Raw genomic sequence first — 20,048 nt, forward strand, 5'->3', positions numbered from 1 at the left:
TCTTATTTATTCTATTTATGATAAAAATAACAGGAACAGAAATAGAAAGATACAATTGTATTGTATAGTGTTATGGTTGCCTTTGCTAAATAGAATGCATTTTGGCTTGCTGGAATGGTGTATCCAATTGCAGAGAGCAGGTTGATTATTTCCTTAATTTTGCACTGTGTAATATCTTCCCTCTTTTTCCCACATAACACTGCTTCAGATGATGGTGAATAGGACAACCGAGGTACAGTATTGCGGTTATACCAAAATATATCTTTTTAAAAATTTTATTGTATTTTTTGTCCAATTAGAATAAATGCTCACTAATTCATACTAATGATTAGAACTTTCATTATTAGGAAATTAATTTGGAAACTTTGCTCATAATTAGGGCAAATAGGTAACTCAAAAATTTTAATATAACATATTTTGGAAACATTAATCAGTGTAACTATTTAAATAGCTTATTAGAGTAGAGCATGAAACAATACTCTTCCATAATATGTATTTTACTAAGTGAGCTTTATTAACTTTTTGCCAGTAAGAGATGTGACCTCCTTCTCTTAATGAGAATTCTCCATTTAGAATCTAGTGAAGTGTAATTTAAGGAGGATTCTCTGCCAGTGTTTCATCCTCTTGTCTAATTGCAATTGCCCTTTTCTGTATTTTTTTACCACGTTGTATATAATCAGTAGTGATGTTGAGCATATCATGAACAAAACATTTTCATCATCTTGCTATCTGATAATAGTTGTCTTGAAATCATCTGTTTTCCACATACCTAAATAAGTCCCATCCACCAACAAAATCAATAAGAGGATTTGGTTTAGAGTGTGTGTGTGTGTATGTGTGAGAGAGTGTGTGTGAGTATGTGTGTGTAGTGGTCTCTCTTTGTTGCTATCAAGAGGCACTAATACAAAAACTGTTGAAAGTATATTATAAAAATTAACCTGTATTATAAAATTTAACCTTCAAAGGCAAGTGACTGTTTCTATAGGTTGATTTTCACTTTGCTTAGGAAATTCTCTAGATTAACATTTCATGTGATCACTGGGTTGTGGACCTATGGGCATTTTGAGCATTTGCGCTTAGTACTAGTAGTGTATTTCTAAAACTAATACCTGTTTATTAACAGGTTTATCCATTGAGATGTGATTAGACTTAAATTATTCATATCATTTCTTCTGTTCCAAATCTGTATATGGAACTTAGGTCAGAGACTTTTTAAAAAATGCCCAACTGCTTGGTGAAATTGCTCAAGACTGGAATAATATAAATTGATATATCTTAATTACTGATTTTAATACTTTTTACTTTTAGGTGATTTTTGGTAATTGTTTACATTTTTGAAAGCAGTGTTGGCTCTAATCATTTTGCAGCAATTTGAGTAGATATATACTGAATTAGAAGTATTTCTTCAAGGACACTAGAATAACAAAGAGAAACCCGTTCATCCACAGTCCTGTAGAATCGTGACCTGAGCCTTCCATCTCCCTGTTAATCAGGGAAGGATTCCTGAGGGGCTTACACCAGCCTCATGCTGATCCAAGAGTCACAGCCTGAGGCATCACTGTGGATTTTCAATGAGGCTGTGTCAAGCAATAAATTAGTTTATTTCTGAAAATGGGGAAAATAATATTATTATACTTGAATAATTTGAAAATGATTCATCAGCGGTCTCTGTGTTTTTCTGGAATTAAATTGTAACTCAAATAATAGATTCATGTTCAGGATATGACTGGGTGACAGGAAATATCAAGATAAAAATGAAAAACATCTAGTCAATTATTTCCTAAAATATTAAAGTTTGACATTTTGTAAAACAGCAGCCAGGTTTTAGGCTGATTTTTTTTCTTCTATATTGACATGAATATTTGGCATCATGTAGACACAAAATAAAAATATCATGACTATAAGCGTAGGCTTTGGATTGATAGTTGCTATTCTTATTTTGTATCTTGCTTCACTAGAGTCGGAAATTATTTGCACCTAACTTGGCTACTAGCACAGAGGAATTTCTGTTACTTAAGGTATCTGAATACTTATTTAGGCCATTTTAAAAGCAAAGTCACCAAGTGAATAGGAAAATAATGGTTGTGATGTGAGTAACATTTCTTAAAAACAATATCGTGTATACCAAAATTCATTTCAAACAAAAGAGGGCAATGCAAAATGGCCTCATAACTGCAGGATTTGATACCCAGTTTTACAGGAACAGTCTTTATTGTTCCTATTATCTTCTATTAAGCAATGAAAATTATGGAGAGCAAGAACAATGCTTTTTTTCATATGGTAAATAAGAAAAGAATCAATATGCTTCTGCTGTGAAAATGGCAGAAATTTCTAACTGCACTTTCATTAGCAAAAATGAAAGGAAATACGCTTTTCTTCTATTTAAGATTTTCAGACTCATTTTTAAAACACTCTGAGAGTAAACCCTTCTCTAATGCTCATATGATTTATTTAATTTCTTATTTTTTTATCAGTCTTACTGATAAAATTTAGTTTAATTAACATTCAATTAACATTGAATTAACATTCAAATTTGGATTCCACTTAATTTCCACTTTTTTTCTTTATATTCATATTTATTCTAGTGTATTGTTTAACTTTTGCTTTTTAAACCTTTTTTCGTAACAATATAGGCTGACAAAACTCAGTTGTTAAAGAGGATAGAAATATCAGTATAGTATAAATGATACAGGATGAAATTGTATATCTTCTGTAAGAATTTCTCACAATATCTTCATAGTTCCAAAGATACAATATCAACCAATGCTATTTTTCATTTTGAAAAACACCTAAACCAAAACACAAATTTTAAAAATAGAAGATTTGAAATTTTCTCTGGAGAAAACATTCTTTATTCATAGTTATATTCTATGGCTGAAAAAATAATATTGTTTAATCATATTTTTTTTTGTTTTAAAGCTAAATCAACTCAGGAAACATGGTTTTATATAAACAACAAATCTCATAAATAAATAAATTGTTATGGTAATTAGAAATAATGTTGCCAAGAAATATAGGATATTTGTTTACCTGTTTATGTTGACTTATTTACCCCTAAATTTAAATAATACCACTCAAACTTAAAAATCTTATTAAAGCATTTATGACCTGATTTACTTTGCTCACGTGTTAGGTAGACAGTTACCATGTGATTTTCTTCACTAATCAAGTGACTACAACACATGGAGGTAAAATGCTTTACTGACTGCTGTTTTCTTTGCTTTCCATAGAGTGGATTCACCCCTTTGCACATCGCTGCCCACTATGGAAACGTCAACGTGGCAACTCTTCTTCTAAACCGGGGAGCTGCTGTGGACTTCACAGCCAGGGTATGGATTAAAAGAGTTTTTCATTTAATTTAATTTATTGATTGATTGGCCACATTGTGTGGCTTGCAGAATTTTAGTTCCCTGAGCAGGGATTAAACTGAGCCCTCAGCAGTGAAAGCGTAGAGTCCTAACCACTGGACTGCCAGGGAATTTGGCATTTGACTAAAGATTTTATTTCTTTTTTCTTAATGGATTTATCTGTGCTGGAGAAAGTAGATTTTCCATTTTTTTTCTCTTCAAATCGTAGGAAGTCATCATGACCCAGCAAGTGAAAAATAGTGTGTAAATTCACATGCATGTGGATCATTTTCCATAAGGAGGATGCTGATTCTGACATCAGTATGAGCAGTTACATTTAAAGGTCACACCATGAATCATGAATGAGAAGCTTCAAGTCAACAAAAAACTGTTAAAATGTTCAGTTTAAAATGTATAAGTACATTTATACTATGTCCTAACAATGATTATAGGGCACATAATTTGACAGGGATTTTTTTTAAATAAATTGAGAATTTTGTCATATGAGGAGTCTTAGCTAAAGATATTATGATGTGTTATAGGTTTAATGGTATACTTTCATTGGAAAGAATTCACTTACATGACATATAAAATTCAGTATACTTAATATACTGTAAATGTAATACTTGATTTTGCAAAATCATAGCATACCAAAAAATCAGGTACATATCCTTGACATCATGATGATTATAGAATAGCCAAGAGAAGAAATACGGTGTTTTTGTCCTTAGAAGTCTTCTGCCCTGAAACTATATTGAGTTATTTTCAAGTTTTTCATACTGAATTATTCTGAGGAAGATGTTTTTAAGAATCATTTTTCCACTGGGTATTTATTGGCATATGTGTATTTCATTTTTAAGCATAGCAAACTTTAGGATCCCAGAATCTTTAAGGGCATAAATGTTTTAAGAAAGATAGACTTTGGACTAGGGCTCTATCTAGGTAGGATCTGAAATTTTGCTTCTGTTATGTAAAATTGCTTCTCTCGTCTCTTGAGTGTGGTGTGTAGATTTAGTACATATGTCGTAGTTATTGATTAACTTAGTTATGCAGTTTCATTCTGTTTTTCATTCTCTATAGTGCTATGTGGTTTGTGTGCTTTTTTTGTTCCTTAAAAATCAAAAGCATTGAAGCCATAGACACCTTGGATAAAATTGCAAAATAGGTCACAACCTCCTTTGTGCTCTTCAGCACAAAGCCGTCACCACCATGCCCTGTCATACCCACCATGCTCTTGTTTGGTCTCTCCACGATGTAGAATGGAATCACTCCTCTGCACGTGGCTTCCAAAAGGGGCAACACAAACATGGTGAAGCTCTTACTGGATCGTGGTGGTCAGATTGATGCCAAAACGAGGGTGAGTGTCTCTGTTCTTTCAATTTCCTACCATTATTATTTTTTCTATTCTTTTAGCAGGCACTTTAAAATACCAGTCCCTAAACACAAGCAATGCATTTTCAAGGAAATTACCTTCTTGGATTGGATTTAAACTTCGTACATTATATAAAGGTTTTACATGATAAAGTGGCATTAATATTTGCTCATAAGTACCCAGAGAAGCAGAATGTTAGCTCCTCAAGGAGACAGTTTTTCAAGTTCTTGCTTACTGATTTTCTGGGCACAAAGATCATCTGAACTTGCTCATCTGTGATTTGGCTAGTCGTAAATATCAAGAGCCCAGACTCATTAGGACACATTAAGCTATGAGAGTGTGGTTTTTACATAAAAATATTTTAAAACATGTTGAAAATCTTTTGATTTGAACTTTTCAATTCTTAAGTCGTTTTTGTTTTTCTTTCTTTTTTTATTTTTTTACTTTACAATATTGTATTGGTTTTGCCATACATTGACATGAATCCGCCATGGGTGTACATGTGTTCCCCTTCCAGAACTCCCCTCCCACCTCCGTCCCCATCCCATCCCTCTGGGTCATCCTGGTGCACCAGCCCCGAGCACCCTGTATCATGCATCGAACCTGGACTGGCGATTCATTTCACATATGATACTTTACATGCTTCAGTGCCATTCTCCCATAGCATCCGGCCCTCGCCCTCTCCCATAGAGTCCATAATACTGTTCTATTTATCTGTGTCTCTTTTGATATCTCGCATACAGGGTTATCTTTACCAATTAACTAAATACCATATATATGTGTTAGTATACTGTATTGGTGTTTTTCTGGCTTACTTCACTCTGTATAATAGGCTGCAGTTTCATCCACCTTATTAGAACTGATTCGAATGTATTCTTTTTAATGGCTGAGTAATATTCCATTGTGTATATGCACCACAGCTTCCTTATCCATTTGTCTGCTGATGGGCATCTAGGCTGCTTCCATGTCCTGGCTATTATAAACAGTGCTGCGATGAACATTGGGGTACACGCGTCTCTTTCAATTCTGGTTTCCTCAGTGTGTATGCCCAGCAGTGGGATTGCTGGGTCAAATGGCAGTTCTATTTCCAGTTTTTTTAGGAATCTCCACACTCTTCTCCAGAGTGGCTGTACTAGTTTACATTCTCACCAACAGTGTAAGAGGATTCCCTTTTCTCCACACCCTCTCCAGCATTTTTGCTTGTAGACTTTTGGATAGCAGCCATTCTGACTGGCATGAAATGGTACCTCATTGTGGTTTTGATTTGCATTTCTCTGATAATGAGTGATGTTGAATATCTTTTCATGTGTTTGTTAGCCATCTGTATGTCTTCTTTGGAGAAGTGTCTGTTTAGTTCTTCGGCCCACTTTTTGATTGGGTCGTTTACTTTTCTGGAATTGAGCTACAGGAGTTGCTTGTGTATTTTTGAGATTAGTTCTTTGTCTGTTGCTTCGTTTGCTATGATTTTCTCCCATTCTGAAGGCTGTCTTTTCACCTTGCTTATAGTTTCCTTTGTTGTGCAAAAGCTTTTAAGTTTAGTTAGGTCCCATTTGTTTATTTGTGCTTTTATTTCCAATATTCTGGGAGGTGAGTCATAGAGGATCCTGTTGTGGTTTATGTTAGAGAGTGTTTTGCCTATGTTTTCCTCTAGGAGTTTTATAGTTTCTGGTCTTACGTTTAGATCTTTAATCCATTTTGAGTTTATTTTTGTGTATGGTGTTAGAAAGTGTTGTAGTTTCATTCTTTTACAAGTGGTTGACCAGTTTTCCCAGCACCACTTGTTAAAGGGATTGTCTTTTCTCCATTGTATGTTCTTGCCTCCTTTGTCAAAGATAAGGTGTCCATAGGTGTGTGGATTTATCTCTGGGCTTTCTATTTTGTTCCATTGATCTATATTTCTGTCTTTGTGCCAGTACCATACTGTCTGGATGACTGTGGCTTTGTAATAGAGCCTGAAGTCAGGCAGGTTGATTCCTCCAGTTCCATTTTTCTTTCTCAAGATTCCTTTGGCTATTCGAGGTCTTATGTATTTCCATACAAATTGTGAAATTATTTGTTCTAGTTCTCTGAAGAATACCATTGGTAGCTTGATAGGGATTGCATTGAATCTATAGATTGCTTTAGGTAGTATACTCATTTTCACTATATTGATTCTTCTGATTCATGAACACGGTATATTTCTCCATCTATTTATGTCCTCTTTGATTTCTTTCACCAGTGTTTTATAGTTTTCTATATATAAGTCTTTTGTTTCTTTAGGTAGATATATTCCTAAGTATTTTATTCTTTTTGTTGTGATGGTGAATGGAATTGTTGCCTTAATTTCTGTTTTCTCATTGTTAAGTGTATAGGAATGCAAGGGATTTCTGTGTGTTGATTTTATATCCTGCAACTTTACCATATTCATTGATTAGCTCTAGTAATTTTCTGATGGAGTCGTTAGGGTTTTCTATGTAGAAGATCATGTCATCTGTAAACAGTGAGAGTTTTTACTTCTTCTTTTCCAATCGAAAATTAGACACTGACCCCACACTAAGTTGTTTTTCTTAACTGGCTATGGTATAGGGATCTGAGCAGGAGATCTCCAGTTATACTTATAGAAAAAAAGGCACACAGTTATTACTGTGTCACACTTTTACTCATATCAGCTTGCCAAGAGGCAGTGCCCTTCATTCATTTCAAATTTTTAGAGTAAAATATAGCTCTGAGTTTTTATGCACTCCCAAAAACTAGATAATAAGATAGCAGGACAATACAACTGTTTAAAGTGCAGACTCTGAATGCAGACTACCTGATTTCAAATCCTACTTCTGCTTACTAGCTAAGTGATATTAACCTTTTGCTTGTCTTCTCTAAATTTAGTTAGGCTAATAATACTACCTACCTCATAGGGTTGTGTGAGAATCAACTCTTAGGTATTTTTTTAAGTGCTTTGTGGTTAGTCGCTCAGTTGTGTTTGATTCTTTGCAACCCATGGACTGTAGCCCACCAGGCTCCTCTGTCCATGGGGATTCTCCACGCAAGAATACTGGAGTGGGTTACTATGCCCTCCTCCAGGGGATCTTCCCCAGGGAAGAACCCAGGTCTTTACCATCTGAGCCACCAGGGAAGACCAAGAATACTGGAGTGGGTAGCCTATCCCTTCTCCAGAGAATCTTCCCGGCCCAGAAATCAAACCAGGGTCTCTTGCATTGCGGATTCTTTACCAGCTGCACTACCAATAAATTACTTAGCTACTCATAATTTTTATCATGTTATGGAAATGATGTACAATTACTTGCTTAAACATTAAACTAGTACTTTAGTGTTAATTCTCAAGTACATTTGATTAATCATAGACTTAAGCAAAACTTTAACATCCCTATTATGTAAAATTCTGAAATGTATGGTGGAGGAAGTCTATATAAGTTAGTAGATAGGATATGTCCCTTGTGATATTTTATCGTCACTTTGTTTAATCCTGGGACTTTGCATGCTCATAGTCGAAGGAATAAAGATCTAACCTAATTCCCTTGCAAATCTTAAAACTAAAAAATATTTTAATAAATCTTATCATCTTTGAGCTTTTAGAAACTACACCAGTCCCAGACTATACATTTCGGTTTTTAATGATTTTAGAATATGTTGCTTTTAAATCTCATTTTTCTAAGACATTTGGTCCAGAGCACCTGGGTCATATCATCATGTGGAAATGTTGAAATGGTTTGCTTTGTCTGTCAAGATCTTTGCTGTGGTGTTTAGTGTCTTTGCACCAAGGTTTTATGTGGTTTCTACCCTTTGCTTTGATGGCATGCCTTTTCTCTTGCTATGCTGTAGGTATGTAGAATTTGGAATAATTACATATAATGTCACATGCTTTGCTTACTTGTTCTCCGTATTTGAAAGAAAGAGTTTTTGTACCTCCTTCTTTAAGTACATTACTTACATAATGAGTCCCTTTACACTTACCTGTCTGTCTCTGTTGAGACTCTCTAGTAATTGAGAGGACCAATGTAAAGATAGTACTTTGTAAATACAAAAAAAAATTATCTTCATCAGTGTTTTAAGGATGCATGTTACTCTTACTAATGCTTTTCTGATGTATTAATTCATTATTGAGGCAATTGATTTTGTTTTTATTGATCATTACAATATTTGCTTTGTCCTTTACAATATGCTCTAATTTGCTTGCCCTTCATACATTTGCATATATGATTTAAAAGAGTAACTGCAAATGAGCATTGCTTTTTCATAAAAAGAATGCTAAGAAACAGATTTTTATGCTCATTTTGTCAGTGTAAGCATTGCTTTCTTCTTCTTATAGGGAATATTTGGAATGTATTTCATCCAGTGCAGCTTTTAGATATAGCAAATAAATAGAATTTCACTCAGGAATTTATAAAGTGAAAATAGATTTCTAATTGTATACATTGTGCAGACATTCTGTTCATTCCTTCCTTACACAAATAAGTATTGATTTCCTACTTGGTGTTATGAACCCTAGTGATACAGCTGTTAACAAAGACAGACTAGATCCCTGTACTCAGAGATGCATATCAACAATACCCAAGGGAGCAGGTTAGCAGCGTACTGGTAAAAGTTTAATAATAAATTCTTCAAAAAAATAAACTATAGACTCTGATTTGTAGCCTTTCCCTCTGGTGATTCTCATGGCGTAAATACTTCCATACTTCTATCATGGACAACTAGAGCTACCAATGTCATATCACAGATGCAGAATTGAGAAAAGCTAGGCAAAAAGTTGACTCTCACCGATTTGCACAAACTGATTCCAGTGTACCCTAGGATCAGTCACAATACGGAAGGTGGCACTGAGCTTTTCCCGTAAGTGAAAATATTTCCTTATTTCTAAAGTAGAATTTTGAAAGCTGTTACATTCTTTAGGTTTTGGCTACAATTATTAGACCTGTATCCTTCTTACCAAAAGTAAAATCACGTAGAGGTAAATACTGAAAATCCAAGACTATGTCTGGAATCAGGAGGCCAATTCATGGTTTGTTTTTTCTTTTGTCCTTTAAAAATATATTTTAAAATTAAAAAATGTTGTATTTGTTTTTGACTATCTTTTTAGGTAATATAATAATGTGTCTATAGATGGAATTTTAAATAATATAAACATTATTCTGTAATATTATATGTAAAGGCCTTGGGGCAATTTTAAAAATCATACCCACAGTTTCTCACCACTTTCACCAGCATTACATCAATCATTGAGACATTTTGCATCTCAGAGGCATTCTCATCGACTAGACTCTCATGTGAAACTTTAAGACATTTTCACCAGAGCCTTGGTTTTCTGGTGTCTGAAAAACCTCATTTTCATGTTAAAACAAAATGTTATAGCTAGTTAAGCATGATATTATTAATTCAATTTTTATTAAAGGCATTATTCTTTTTAATTTTTAAACTTATTTTTATCTAAATGTGGAAATACTTCCTATTAGGATTATGGTTAAAATATTGAAATATGTATTTCAATGCAAGCAATAAAAGTATACAAAAAACATTAGAGGATGATAAATGAAAAACGATGCATCAGAAAAAGATCACCCTTGCTACTCATTATTAGAAGTAATAATTAAAGTAGTAGTAGTGGCTATAAGTTGTCATATGCACATGCTGTTCTAGGCACCCTGTTAAGTACTATGCTAATGTTATCTTAAAATTCATCTTCCTGACAACTTACCAAGTATTATGATTTACTTGTTGAGAAAATATGGTGGTTTCAATTGAGAAATGAGACTACCAATGTGAAAAATGAGTTTCAGAGGAGTTATATAACTTAACCAAGGACACAGAGCTTAGTAATTAGCAGAGCTTATATTAACACACAGACTTCAGGATACATTGCTGGAAGCATCATCTAAGCTGACAGGGAGGAGAGGAAAAGATAAGAAGAGAAATAGTTGTAAGAAGCTAATGCTGTGGGTTACTAGCCAGATAAATGGTGTCCTTTTAAGAATTACAGACATTGCAGTGTGATTTGAAATGATTCCAATGTGGTGAGGGGGAAGAGAACACAGGGAAGGGGACTCTGAAGCGGGGGAAAAGGTAATCTTCAAATACAGTCTTAAGAATGTAAGTTAAGAAGAAGGGTAATGAGCAGATAATAGCTCCTAAGAGTAAAAAGAGTTTAAAACATTCTTGAATACAAAACATCTCGATAAAGATTTGGGGCAGGGGATGAGACACTGTACTTTGAGACACTGTACTTTTTAGAATATATCCAAAATCTTCCCAGATTGATAATGTTGGGCAACTTGAATTTGATACAATTTACATATCATTTATACAGGCAGATAAATTACATCACTAAATTGTAATATTTATTAGTAGAACCAATTGTTTAACCCTTACTGTTCCTTGACATCCTGGTGGGTTTATTAAGTATTCTCCATATTTTCCTATTGTTCTGAGAGCATTTTGGAGGTTTCAAAATGATTATGCAATGAATATTTCATACAATCTATAGAAAATAATACTCTGCCTTTTCTAAAAGTGATTTAAAATAGCATCCCTTCATCTTTCAAACAAGGCTGTAAGTTAAACTGGGTAAGAAAAACCATCCTCATTCAACATATCATGAAGCTGAGCCTCAGGCAGATTCACCCGTGGTGGATTGATCCGAGATACACTCACACCCAGGGCTCAGTGGTTCCAGAGACTACCTGCTGGACTGTGCACGTCATGTCTTCATTCGCTGTGTTGGATTTCTCAAACTCTAGATCTCCATGAAGCCCCCACCAAGAATACGGTTGAGATATAAAGTCGCATCTAATTGCTATTTCACTTATAATACAGCAACCAATGCTCAGCATGTCCACCACTAGTCACTGATACCAGTATACAAATGCGTCATCATGGTAATCACCTTGCCCACACAGTTTTTCTTTTAAATTCCTTTTGGCAAACTTTAAAATCACTTGGCATCCCAACTGCAGTAGTTTTTATATATACTTTTTGCTGAAAAAACAGTCTTTTCATGCTAATTCCCAGATACCCAAAAACTGCAAGGTCTGTTTTGGTTATTAGTATCTCAATACTGGCCAAATAGATTTAACAAAACAAGGAATAGTTATCATTAAGGTCCTAGCCAAAATCAGATGACACACTCAAATTTGATAATTTGAGTAGAGATTATTCAAGGGCTTATTTACACCATTGTAGCTGGACTGAAAGGGAGGCAACAGGGATGGTGGCATATCCCCGGGGCTAGTTACCAGCAGGACTCATTACCAACCCTAGATCTGAAAGGTGAGAAGTAGAAAAGGTCACCTGCCCTTCAAAGGAGAGAGTTGTACACAGAAGGCTGCTTTGGTAGGAGTGCACACTTGTTTAAAGAGTCACTGCTAGACCCAGGAAACCCTTCAGGAAGTTGCTTCCATGTCTTGCTGTATATCCCATTGGCCAACCCCAGCCAGAAGCCAGGGGACAGGGTAGCCCACAGTGGAGAAGGGTCGAGCACAGATATGGAAGGGCAAATGGAAGATAGCTAGCTCAGACATTGCAGAATGTTGGATCAGGAAGAGTGTTGCAATCCAGATGAGTGATATTTATTAGGAGGAAAACGTAACCCAGAGACAGCGGTCATTGAAGCAGAGACACAAAAGATAGGCCATTAAAATGCTGGATAAATCAGAAGCTTCTAAAGTCCTCTTAACTGCTTGTCATCCCTCACTTTCTCAACTACTACATACCTTCTCAACCTCTTTTCCTGAGACAATCCTTTTTTTTTCCTTTAAATCTGAAATCACTAGTAAATTTATGTACTCAGGGTTTTATTTTCTGTTTTGCTTCTTACTTAATGTTCTTATATCTTGTTTTATATATCTTATATATCGTATATCATATTTTCCATCTATTCTGCTCATGGGCCATGTTGCCCTAAAGAGAAATAAAACCCAAAAGACAGAGGGTACTTGGAGATTCAGTTCAGTTCAATTGCTCAGTTGTGTCCAACACTTTGCAACACCATGAACTGCAGCATGACAGGCTTCCCAGTCCATCACCAACTCCGGAAGCTTGCTCAAACTCATGTCCATCGAGTCAGTGCTGCCATCCAGCCATCTCATCCTCTGTCGTCCCCTTCTCCTCCTGCCTTCAATCTTTCCCAGCATCAGGGTCTTTTCCAATGAGTCAGTTCTTCGCATCAGGTGGCCAAAGTATTGGAGATTGCCCTAGAGTTAAAAACTACCTGTGACATTTTCAAGGTCAGAAAGTTTTATAAATAGCATAACATGCAGTTGTGCCATAATTTTGACACTATTTTAATGCTATTTACTGATAATAAATTTAATCTTTGAAAAATAATTATGTATTTTGTAAAATGATGAAAATATGAGCAGAACCCTTTAGAAGAAGGTGAAAAAAATGACCCTTCTTTTTTTATAAGCCTCATGGAGCATTTCAGAAGAATTTATCAAAAGTGACAATTTAAGAGAGAAGATAGATGGACAAGCTAGATTAAGAAGAATTTTTAGGAGCTGTGTTAGGATAACCAGAATGAAAATAGAATCATCAAATATCATCTCTGCGGGTGGCTCCAGGCAAGTAGGACTTTGAAGTTCAACAGATGCAGCACACTTTGCTTCTCCATCTTCCTGAATATGCAAATTCATGACCAGCCACAGCTTTTTTTTTTAACGTTGAACCTCCACACATGAGATTTCTTCTCTTATTCTCTCCCTCTTTCTGTTTTGTATTTGCCTTTCTCTTTCTATCAAGATCTCTCTATCTTGTTTTCTCTCTTAAGTTTTCTTCTCTATCACTTAACTGATAGCAATTCTATCACTGATCTGAGTCACTGGGACTGAATTTACGAAATCCTCTCTTTAAGATGGCAATAGATACAATCTTGGTTGGTTTGTTTGTTTTAAGTGAACTCAGGCCTAATCTTTCATTCTTTTGGCAGGATGGGTTGACACCCCTTCATTGTGCTGCAAGAAGTGGGCATGACCAAGTGGTGGAGCTTCTGCTGGAGCGGGGTGCTCCCTTGCTGGCAAGGACGAAGGTGAGTTGTTATGAGGAAGACGGTGTCCAGCAAACTCTTTAAGACATTTTTTGATAATATCTATTTTTAAAATCAAAGCATCAGCTGAGCATATTCTAGTTGCTCAATAGTTGTGTTTGAGGAATGAGTCGTAAGTATTAAACTTTAAAAATTATTTTAAAAATACATGCATTGAGATGTATTAAATGTATCAGTTCAGTTCAGCTGTTCAGTCATGTACAACTCTTTGTGATGCCATGGACTACAGCATGCCAGGCCTACCTGTCTATCACCAACTCTTGGAGTTTACTCAAACTCATGTCCATTGAGTTGGTGATGCCATCCAACCATCCCATCCTCTGTCCTCCCCATCTCCTCCTGCCTTCTATCTTTCCCAGCATCAGGGTCTTTTCCAATGAGTCAGTTCTTCACATCAGGTGGCCAAAGTATTGGAGTTTCATTCAACATCAGTCCTTCCAATGAATATTCAGGGCTGATTTCCTTTAGGACGGACTGGTTGTATCTCCTTCAGTCCAAGGGACTCTCAAGAGTCTTCTCCAACACCATAGCTCAAAAGCATCAATTCTTTGGCGCTCAGCTTTCTTTACAGTCCAACTCTCACATCCATACATGACTACTAGAAAAACCATAGCCTTGACTAGACAGATCTTTGTTGGCAAAATAACGTCTCTGCTTTTTAATATGCTATCTAGGTTGGTCATAACTTTTCTTCCAAGAAGTAAACGTCTTTTAATTTCATGGCTGCAGTCACCATCTGCAGTGATTTTGGAACCCCCCAAAATAAAGTCTGTCAGTGTTTCCACTGTTTCCCCATCTATTTGCCATGAAGTGATCGGACTGGATGCTGTGATCTTAGTTTTCTGAGTGTTGAGTTTTAAGCCAACTTTATATTATATTAAATATATAACTTCAAATTATTTCTATATTTTTACCGCTGTTCTCTCTGCAGATAGAAATGTGACTATTACTTTATTATATGTAAATGAGGATATTATATATGTGAGAACATTTCTAAACATTGTTAGTCTACATTTTTATGATACTTTGAGATGGCTGTAAAATGCATATAAAATTATGTTTTAAAGAAGTACAAGTAGCAATATAAGATAAGATTTCTAGCTCTCCAATCTTTATTTCTTAGACAGTACTATTAAAAAGAATTACTCACCAGTGGTGTTGGTTGATTATAATTGGGATTAATAGGTGATGTGAAAAGCAAAAGTTAGGATAGTCTAGCTACAAAGAACCATTAAACAAGCATAGTGTTCTCTATGGCATAGTACATCAAGTATATTTTGGTCTCACTTCATCAATATTCCCAGCCATGAGGAAGACTCTTATCCATACAAATAGAAACAGAGTGATGAGCTGATTTATTGGATATTTTCTTTGGGTTACCAGAAAATATCGTGAGACACAGTTTGAAAATAATCACACAGAGTTATTTAATGGGAGATGTAACAACACTTGGATCCTTAAATACAGCAGAAATTTAGACAAGAGACATTTCTTTTATTTTCTCCCTACTGCATTTCTCCCATTCCCTGAACATGATTTATATCAACTGATGCTGTAACTAGGGTAAGCTGAGAAAAGTAAGGCAGCCAATACAAGTACATATTTTTCAATTTATGTTATAATTAAATATTTAATTGAAATCATTGGAGCAAAAACCAGCCCACAGGTTCAAAATTTGTATAGAATGAACTCAGTCTTTAGAGATGTGCCTTGTAGGTCCTAAAAGGGTGGCTTCAAATCAGAAGTATATGAAGACAAAGAATAAATCATCTGCATCATTTTCATTCTCATATCTATACTATGAATGTTGTAGAGATCTGTCTTTAAAATGCAACATTTTGGGCTGTGTAATGCATACGTAATTAAGGAAAATTTTGTTGAGGAAACAGATTGAAATTTAAGTGGAAGGAACAAAATTTCACACTGCTGCTGCTGTTGCTGCTAAGTCGCTTCAGTCGTGTCCGACTCTGTGCGACCCCATAGACGGCAGCCCACCAGGCTCCGCCGTCCCTAGGATTTTCCAGGCAAGAATACTGGAGTGTGTTGCCATTTCCTTCTCTAGTGCATGAAAGGAAAAAGTGAAAGTGAAGTTGCTCAGTCGTGTCCGACTCTTAGCAACCCCATGGACTGTAGCCTACCAGGCTCCTCTGTCCATGGGATTTTCCAGGCAAGAGTACTGGAGTGGGGTGCCATTGCCTTCTCCGAAATTTCACACTGGTCATGCTATAACTAATAAAAGACCTGTATCAAATTGAGGGTAGGCAGATAGGCCATTCCATAAACTATAAGTTAATCTCATCTGCAGAATTTGCCTGTAATTGTAATCATTAATGAAGACTATGAATTACCTTGATGGAATTTTTTAATGGCCTACTTGTGAAAATCAGATATCATTCATATATCCCAGGAGACTCAGTGGGTTAAGTATCTGCTTGCAATACACGAGATGCAGGAGATGGCAGGTTTGATCCCTGTGTTAGGAAGATCCCCTGGAGAAAGGCATGGCAACCCACTCCAGTATTCTTGCCTGGAGAATCCCATGGAGAGAGGATCCTGGTGGGCTATAGTCCTTAGTGTTGCAAAGAGTCGAACATGATTGAAATGACTGAGCATGCATGGATGCATCATTAATCTATCATACTGAGTAGTTACAATGTGCCAAGCAGTGTTCTGGACACCAAGGGACTATCAAGAAAAATAATATGCTGTCTGTATTTTCAAGAAGCTCAGAATTTACTTGGGTAAGATAGACAAGGAGTTAGTTACAAAAAGTAGAACTATGTTTATGGTAAGGAACAGAAGAAAGTGAATTAACCATCTTGGAGTGAGGTGACACCACTAGCCTGGAACGGGCCAAGGCAACTAATATCGGACTATCTTCCCTCCCTCTCCATAAAATCTCCCAGCTTTGTATCATCTATTATTCCTCCTTCAAGCAAATATTCATCTATCTAGTTGTCACTCTCCCTCTTTCTTTGAAAATTCAAATTCTCAGTAAACTGTGATTCTTCTCCACAAATCATCCTTAAAAAAAAAAAAGTATCTATTATTTATTTGGATGCACTGGGTCCTAGTTGTGATACAAGATCTAGTCCATGACCAGGGATCAAACCTGGACCCCTTGCATTGAGAGTGTCGGGCCTTAGCCACTGGACCACCAGGGAAGTCCCCACAACTCCTATTCTAATTGTTGATTTTAACAATCTTGGTGAGAGCAGTAGATGATCCTCTCACTTGGCCTCTCAGTTTGGTCACTATAAAGCCTCTGTAATTTCTGTGTTTAACCTCCTCTCTGTCCACCCACCTCCTTCTCTGTGTCAGTGAATGCTCTCCAGAAGCCCAGCTCCAGAAAAGGGTTTATTGTGCTGGTGCCAATAGCCAGGTGTTGAACTGTCCCTCATTCATCTTATGCCCTCACCTCTATGCACCAGAAATTCCCTGGTTACTTGTACCACTCCCTGACATACTCATACACACTTGCTACATTTCACCCTGATTAAATCCAACTCCCATTTTTGAGGTTGAATGGGGCTGTAGAAAGCACCCAACTGCAGTGATGGGGCTCACTTTAACTTTGTAATCCCTGATGATCCCTGTGATCCCTAAGTCAGCCTGATGCTGCCTGTCTACACACTGTATTTTCCAGGTCTGTTCACTCTCACTCCCTGCCATCTGATTGTTCTATACATTTTCTTTCTCCTTCAGACTTTTTTTTAAAAATTTTATTGAACTATAGTTGATTCACAATATTATGTTAATTTCAGGTGTACAGCAAAGTGAGTCAGTTATACATACATCCACTGTTTTCTGGATTCTTTTCCCATATAGGCCATTGCAGAGTATTGAGAAGGGTTCCTATGCTACACAATAGGTCCTTATTAATTATCTATTTATTTATAGTAATGTGTATATATCAACTTCAATCCCCTAATTTATCCCTCTTCCACCCTTATCCCTCCATAACCTTATGTTTGTTTTCTGCATCTGTGATTCTACTTCTGTTTTGTAAATAAGTTCATCTGTGCCCTTTTTCTAGATTTCACATATAAGTTGTATTATATGATATGTCTTTATCTCTCTTACATTACTCAGTATGACTAAAATGTGGGCCTGGTTTGGTTTTGATGTGCAGAATGGGCTGTCTCCACTTCACATGGCTGCACAGGGGGACCACGTGGAATGTGTGAAGCACCTGCTCCAGCACAAGGCGCCTGTTGATGACGTCACTTTGGACTACTTGACGGCCCTCCACGTCGCCGCACACTGTGGCCACTACCGTGTAACCAAACTTCTTCTGGACAAGAGAGCCAACCCGAACGCCAGAGCCCTGGTAAACCTGGCCCAGGCCATATTCAATGAATACAGATTGACACCAGCAAACCCACATTGATTGATCAATGATTGCAGACACCAGCAGTGTATGGTTACAATATGTAATTAATTCTAAGTTTGTCACCTCCCACAAGTTGCCTGCCTACTTCATGCCTTCACAGTTTGCTATTAAATAATGGCAGAGATAGATTTAAGAGAACACCAAGGTAACATTGCCATAATTAGCAATCATAGATAATATGAAACCTCTGGAGTGATAAGCATTTTTAAATGGAAAACAGGAGTTGCAAAATAGACAGTTATAAAAATAAGTTCTATGCATCTCTGTATAGAGTCAGAATAAAATTGTAGAAAAGCTAAACTTTATAATCTTTGGGGAAAATGTTTTAAAGTGGTGAACAGATTTGACTGTGTAAGATAATGTAAAATGTAAGCTGTAAAGAATTCACTTGGAGATGTTCCTTATTGACCTGATTACTCAACCATAGACTAATAGAAAAGTAATGTTTATCATCTTTTTACTTCAGGAAGCATTTTATATGAACTATTTCAGAAATTGCTCAAGAGAAATCTGCAAATGGTTGTCCCTAGAGCACCTTCTGTTTCCCTCATGGTCTAATATTGAATTGCTTCACTCATATTTTAACCATAATCATTGGAAGTATTAGGCATGTATTAATTTATGCCTCTTGTTTCCTAATTCTCTAACTAAAGGCAAATCCTTTTTTCTATTTGTTTATGTCAGTTAAATTAGTCTTCAGGCAATCAATATTTAAGAAAATGTATTAGAATTAGCAAATATTGGATCTTACTTTTATGAGAAATTTTCCATTGGAATCAACTTATTTATTGTTGCCTGGGAAACAACTATACTTTTTGGGTTATGTGCAATTACATGAGAATATTTGTTTTCTTATAAAGTAAAAAGTACTCATTTTTAATTAGATAGTGGCCAATAAGCTTGTAAGATATCACACTCTAATCGTTGCAGATCTTTTAAGTGCTGCATATACATGTGGTTATTTATATCTGGCTTATTACATAGCTAATAGATGGGAAATTAGTTTAAAAATGTTGTGAATAATAATGTCATAGGTTATAGAAAATTATATGCTTTCCCGAGAACAGTTAGTATAGAAAAATATTTTCTAATAAAATGTCCCTATTGGGACATGCAAAATTGTTAACTAGCAGAATGGATACAGCTATTCTATATAGAGTCATCATTGTTCAAATAAAAATATAATACTTAAATATAACACAGAAGGATTAAGCATGGGGTTAACAAATTTTTATGTAATTTCCCCCAATTCCTGCACATTAGCCGAGTATGGAAAGTTAAAAAGTACCTTAAAGACTTCTCCACATTTCTTTGCTTTTAAGAGATATCTTCTTACAGTTATTTAAAAAATTCTCCATACTATTTTTTGAAAATATTTTGGCACTTATCAATCATTTCTTTCTAAAACAAAATGTATCTTGATTGGCATGTTATAAAAATGTTATATTAAAAATATAAGAAATATAAAATGGCTATAAAAATATTATCAACATAAATAATGATTTCTGCTAACATGCAACAACTCCTCATAAAAAGTTTTTAATATAAACAATATAACTTCTGGCTATAAAAGATGATGAACACAAATAATGATTTCTGTTAATTTGTAACACCTGTTCCCTAAAAAAAAGTAGCTAACCTGAAACATTTATTATAGAGATAATCATAAATCTTAGATTTTTGAAATAAAACAGGTAATGATTTTTCACTCTAAGAAATAGCCCATCATCAAAAAATTGTATTCTTATCTTTGAAGCATCTTTAAGCCATTTCATAATCTGTCCTATTAGTATACTTTAAACCATTTTAGAACTAAACTATAATTATGTGTGTTTTTTCCATCTTAGAAGAATAGGCCCACGTCCCTTTTGTTTTCTCTGTAACCACACAACAATGCCATACCTGCCC

General features: G+C 35.5%; 1 protein-coding gene across 3 annotated transcripts in view; it reads left to right on the forward strand.

Annotated features, from left to right (window-relative positions):
• Positions 1–20,048, forward strand: part of ANK2 (ankyrin 2) — a 266,916-nt gene that overhangs the window by 115,823 nt on the left and 131,045 nt on the right. For 2 of the 3 annotated variants that reach the window (XM_081484766.1, XM_081484775.1), the window contains exons 7-10: positions 3,231–3,329; positions 4,606–4,704; positions 13,631–13,729; positions 17,880–18,077. In XM_081484766.1, coding sequence (XP_081340892.1) covers positions 3,231–3,329; positions 4,606–4,704; positions 13,631–13,729; positions 17,880–18,077 — 495 coding nt within the window. Of the gene's footprint in view, positions 1–208; positions 233–3,230; positions 3,330–4,605; positions 4,705–13,630; positions 13,730–17,879; positions 18,078–20,048 lie in introns of all 3 variants that reach the window. The other variant, XM_081484755.1, reaches the window with a different exon arrangement.

Source organism: Giraffa tippelskirchi, chromosome 1 (assembly GCF_054371585.1).
Source record: "Giraffa tippelskirchi isolate mGirTip1 chromosome 1, T2T-mGirTip1v1.2.pri, whole genome shotgun sequence".
NCBI lineage: Eukaryota > Metazoa > Chordata > Mammalia > Artiodactyla > Giraffidae > Giraffa > Giraffa tippelskirchi.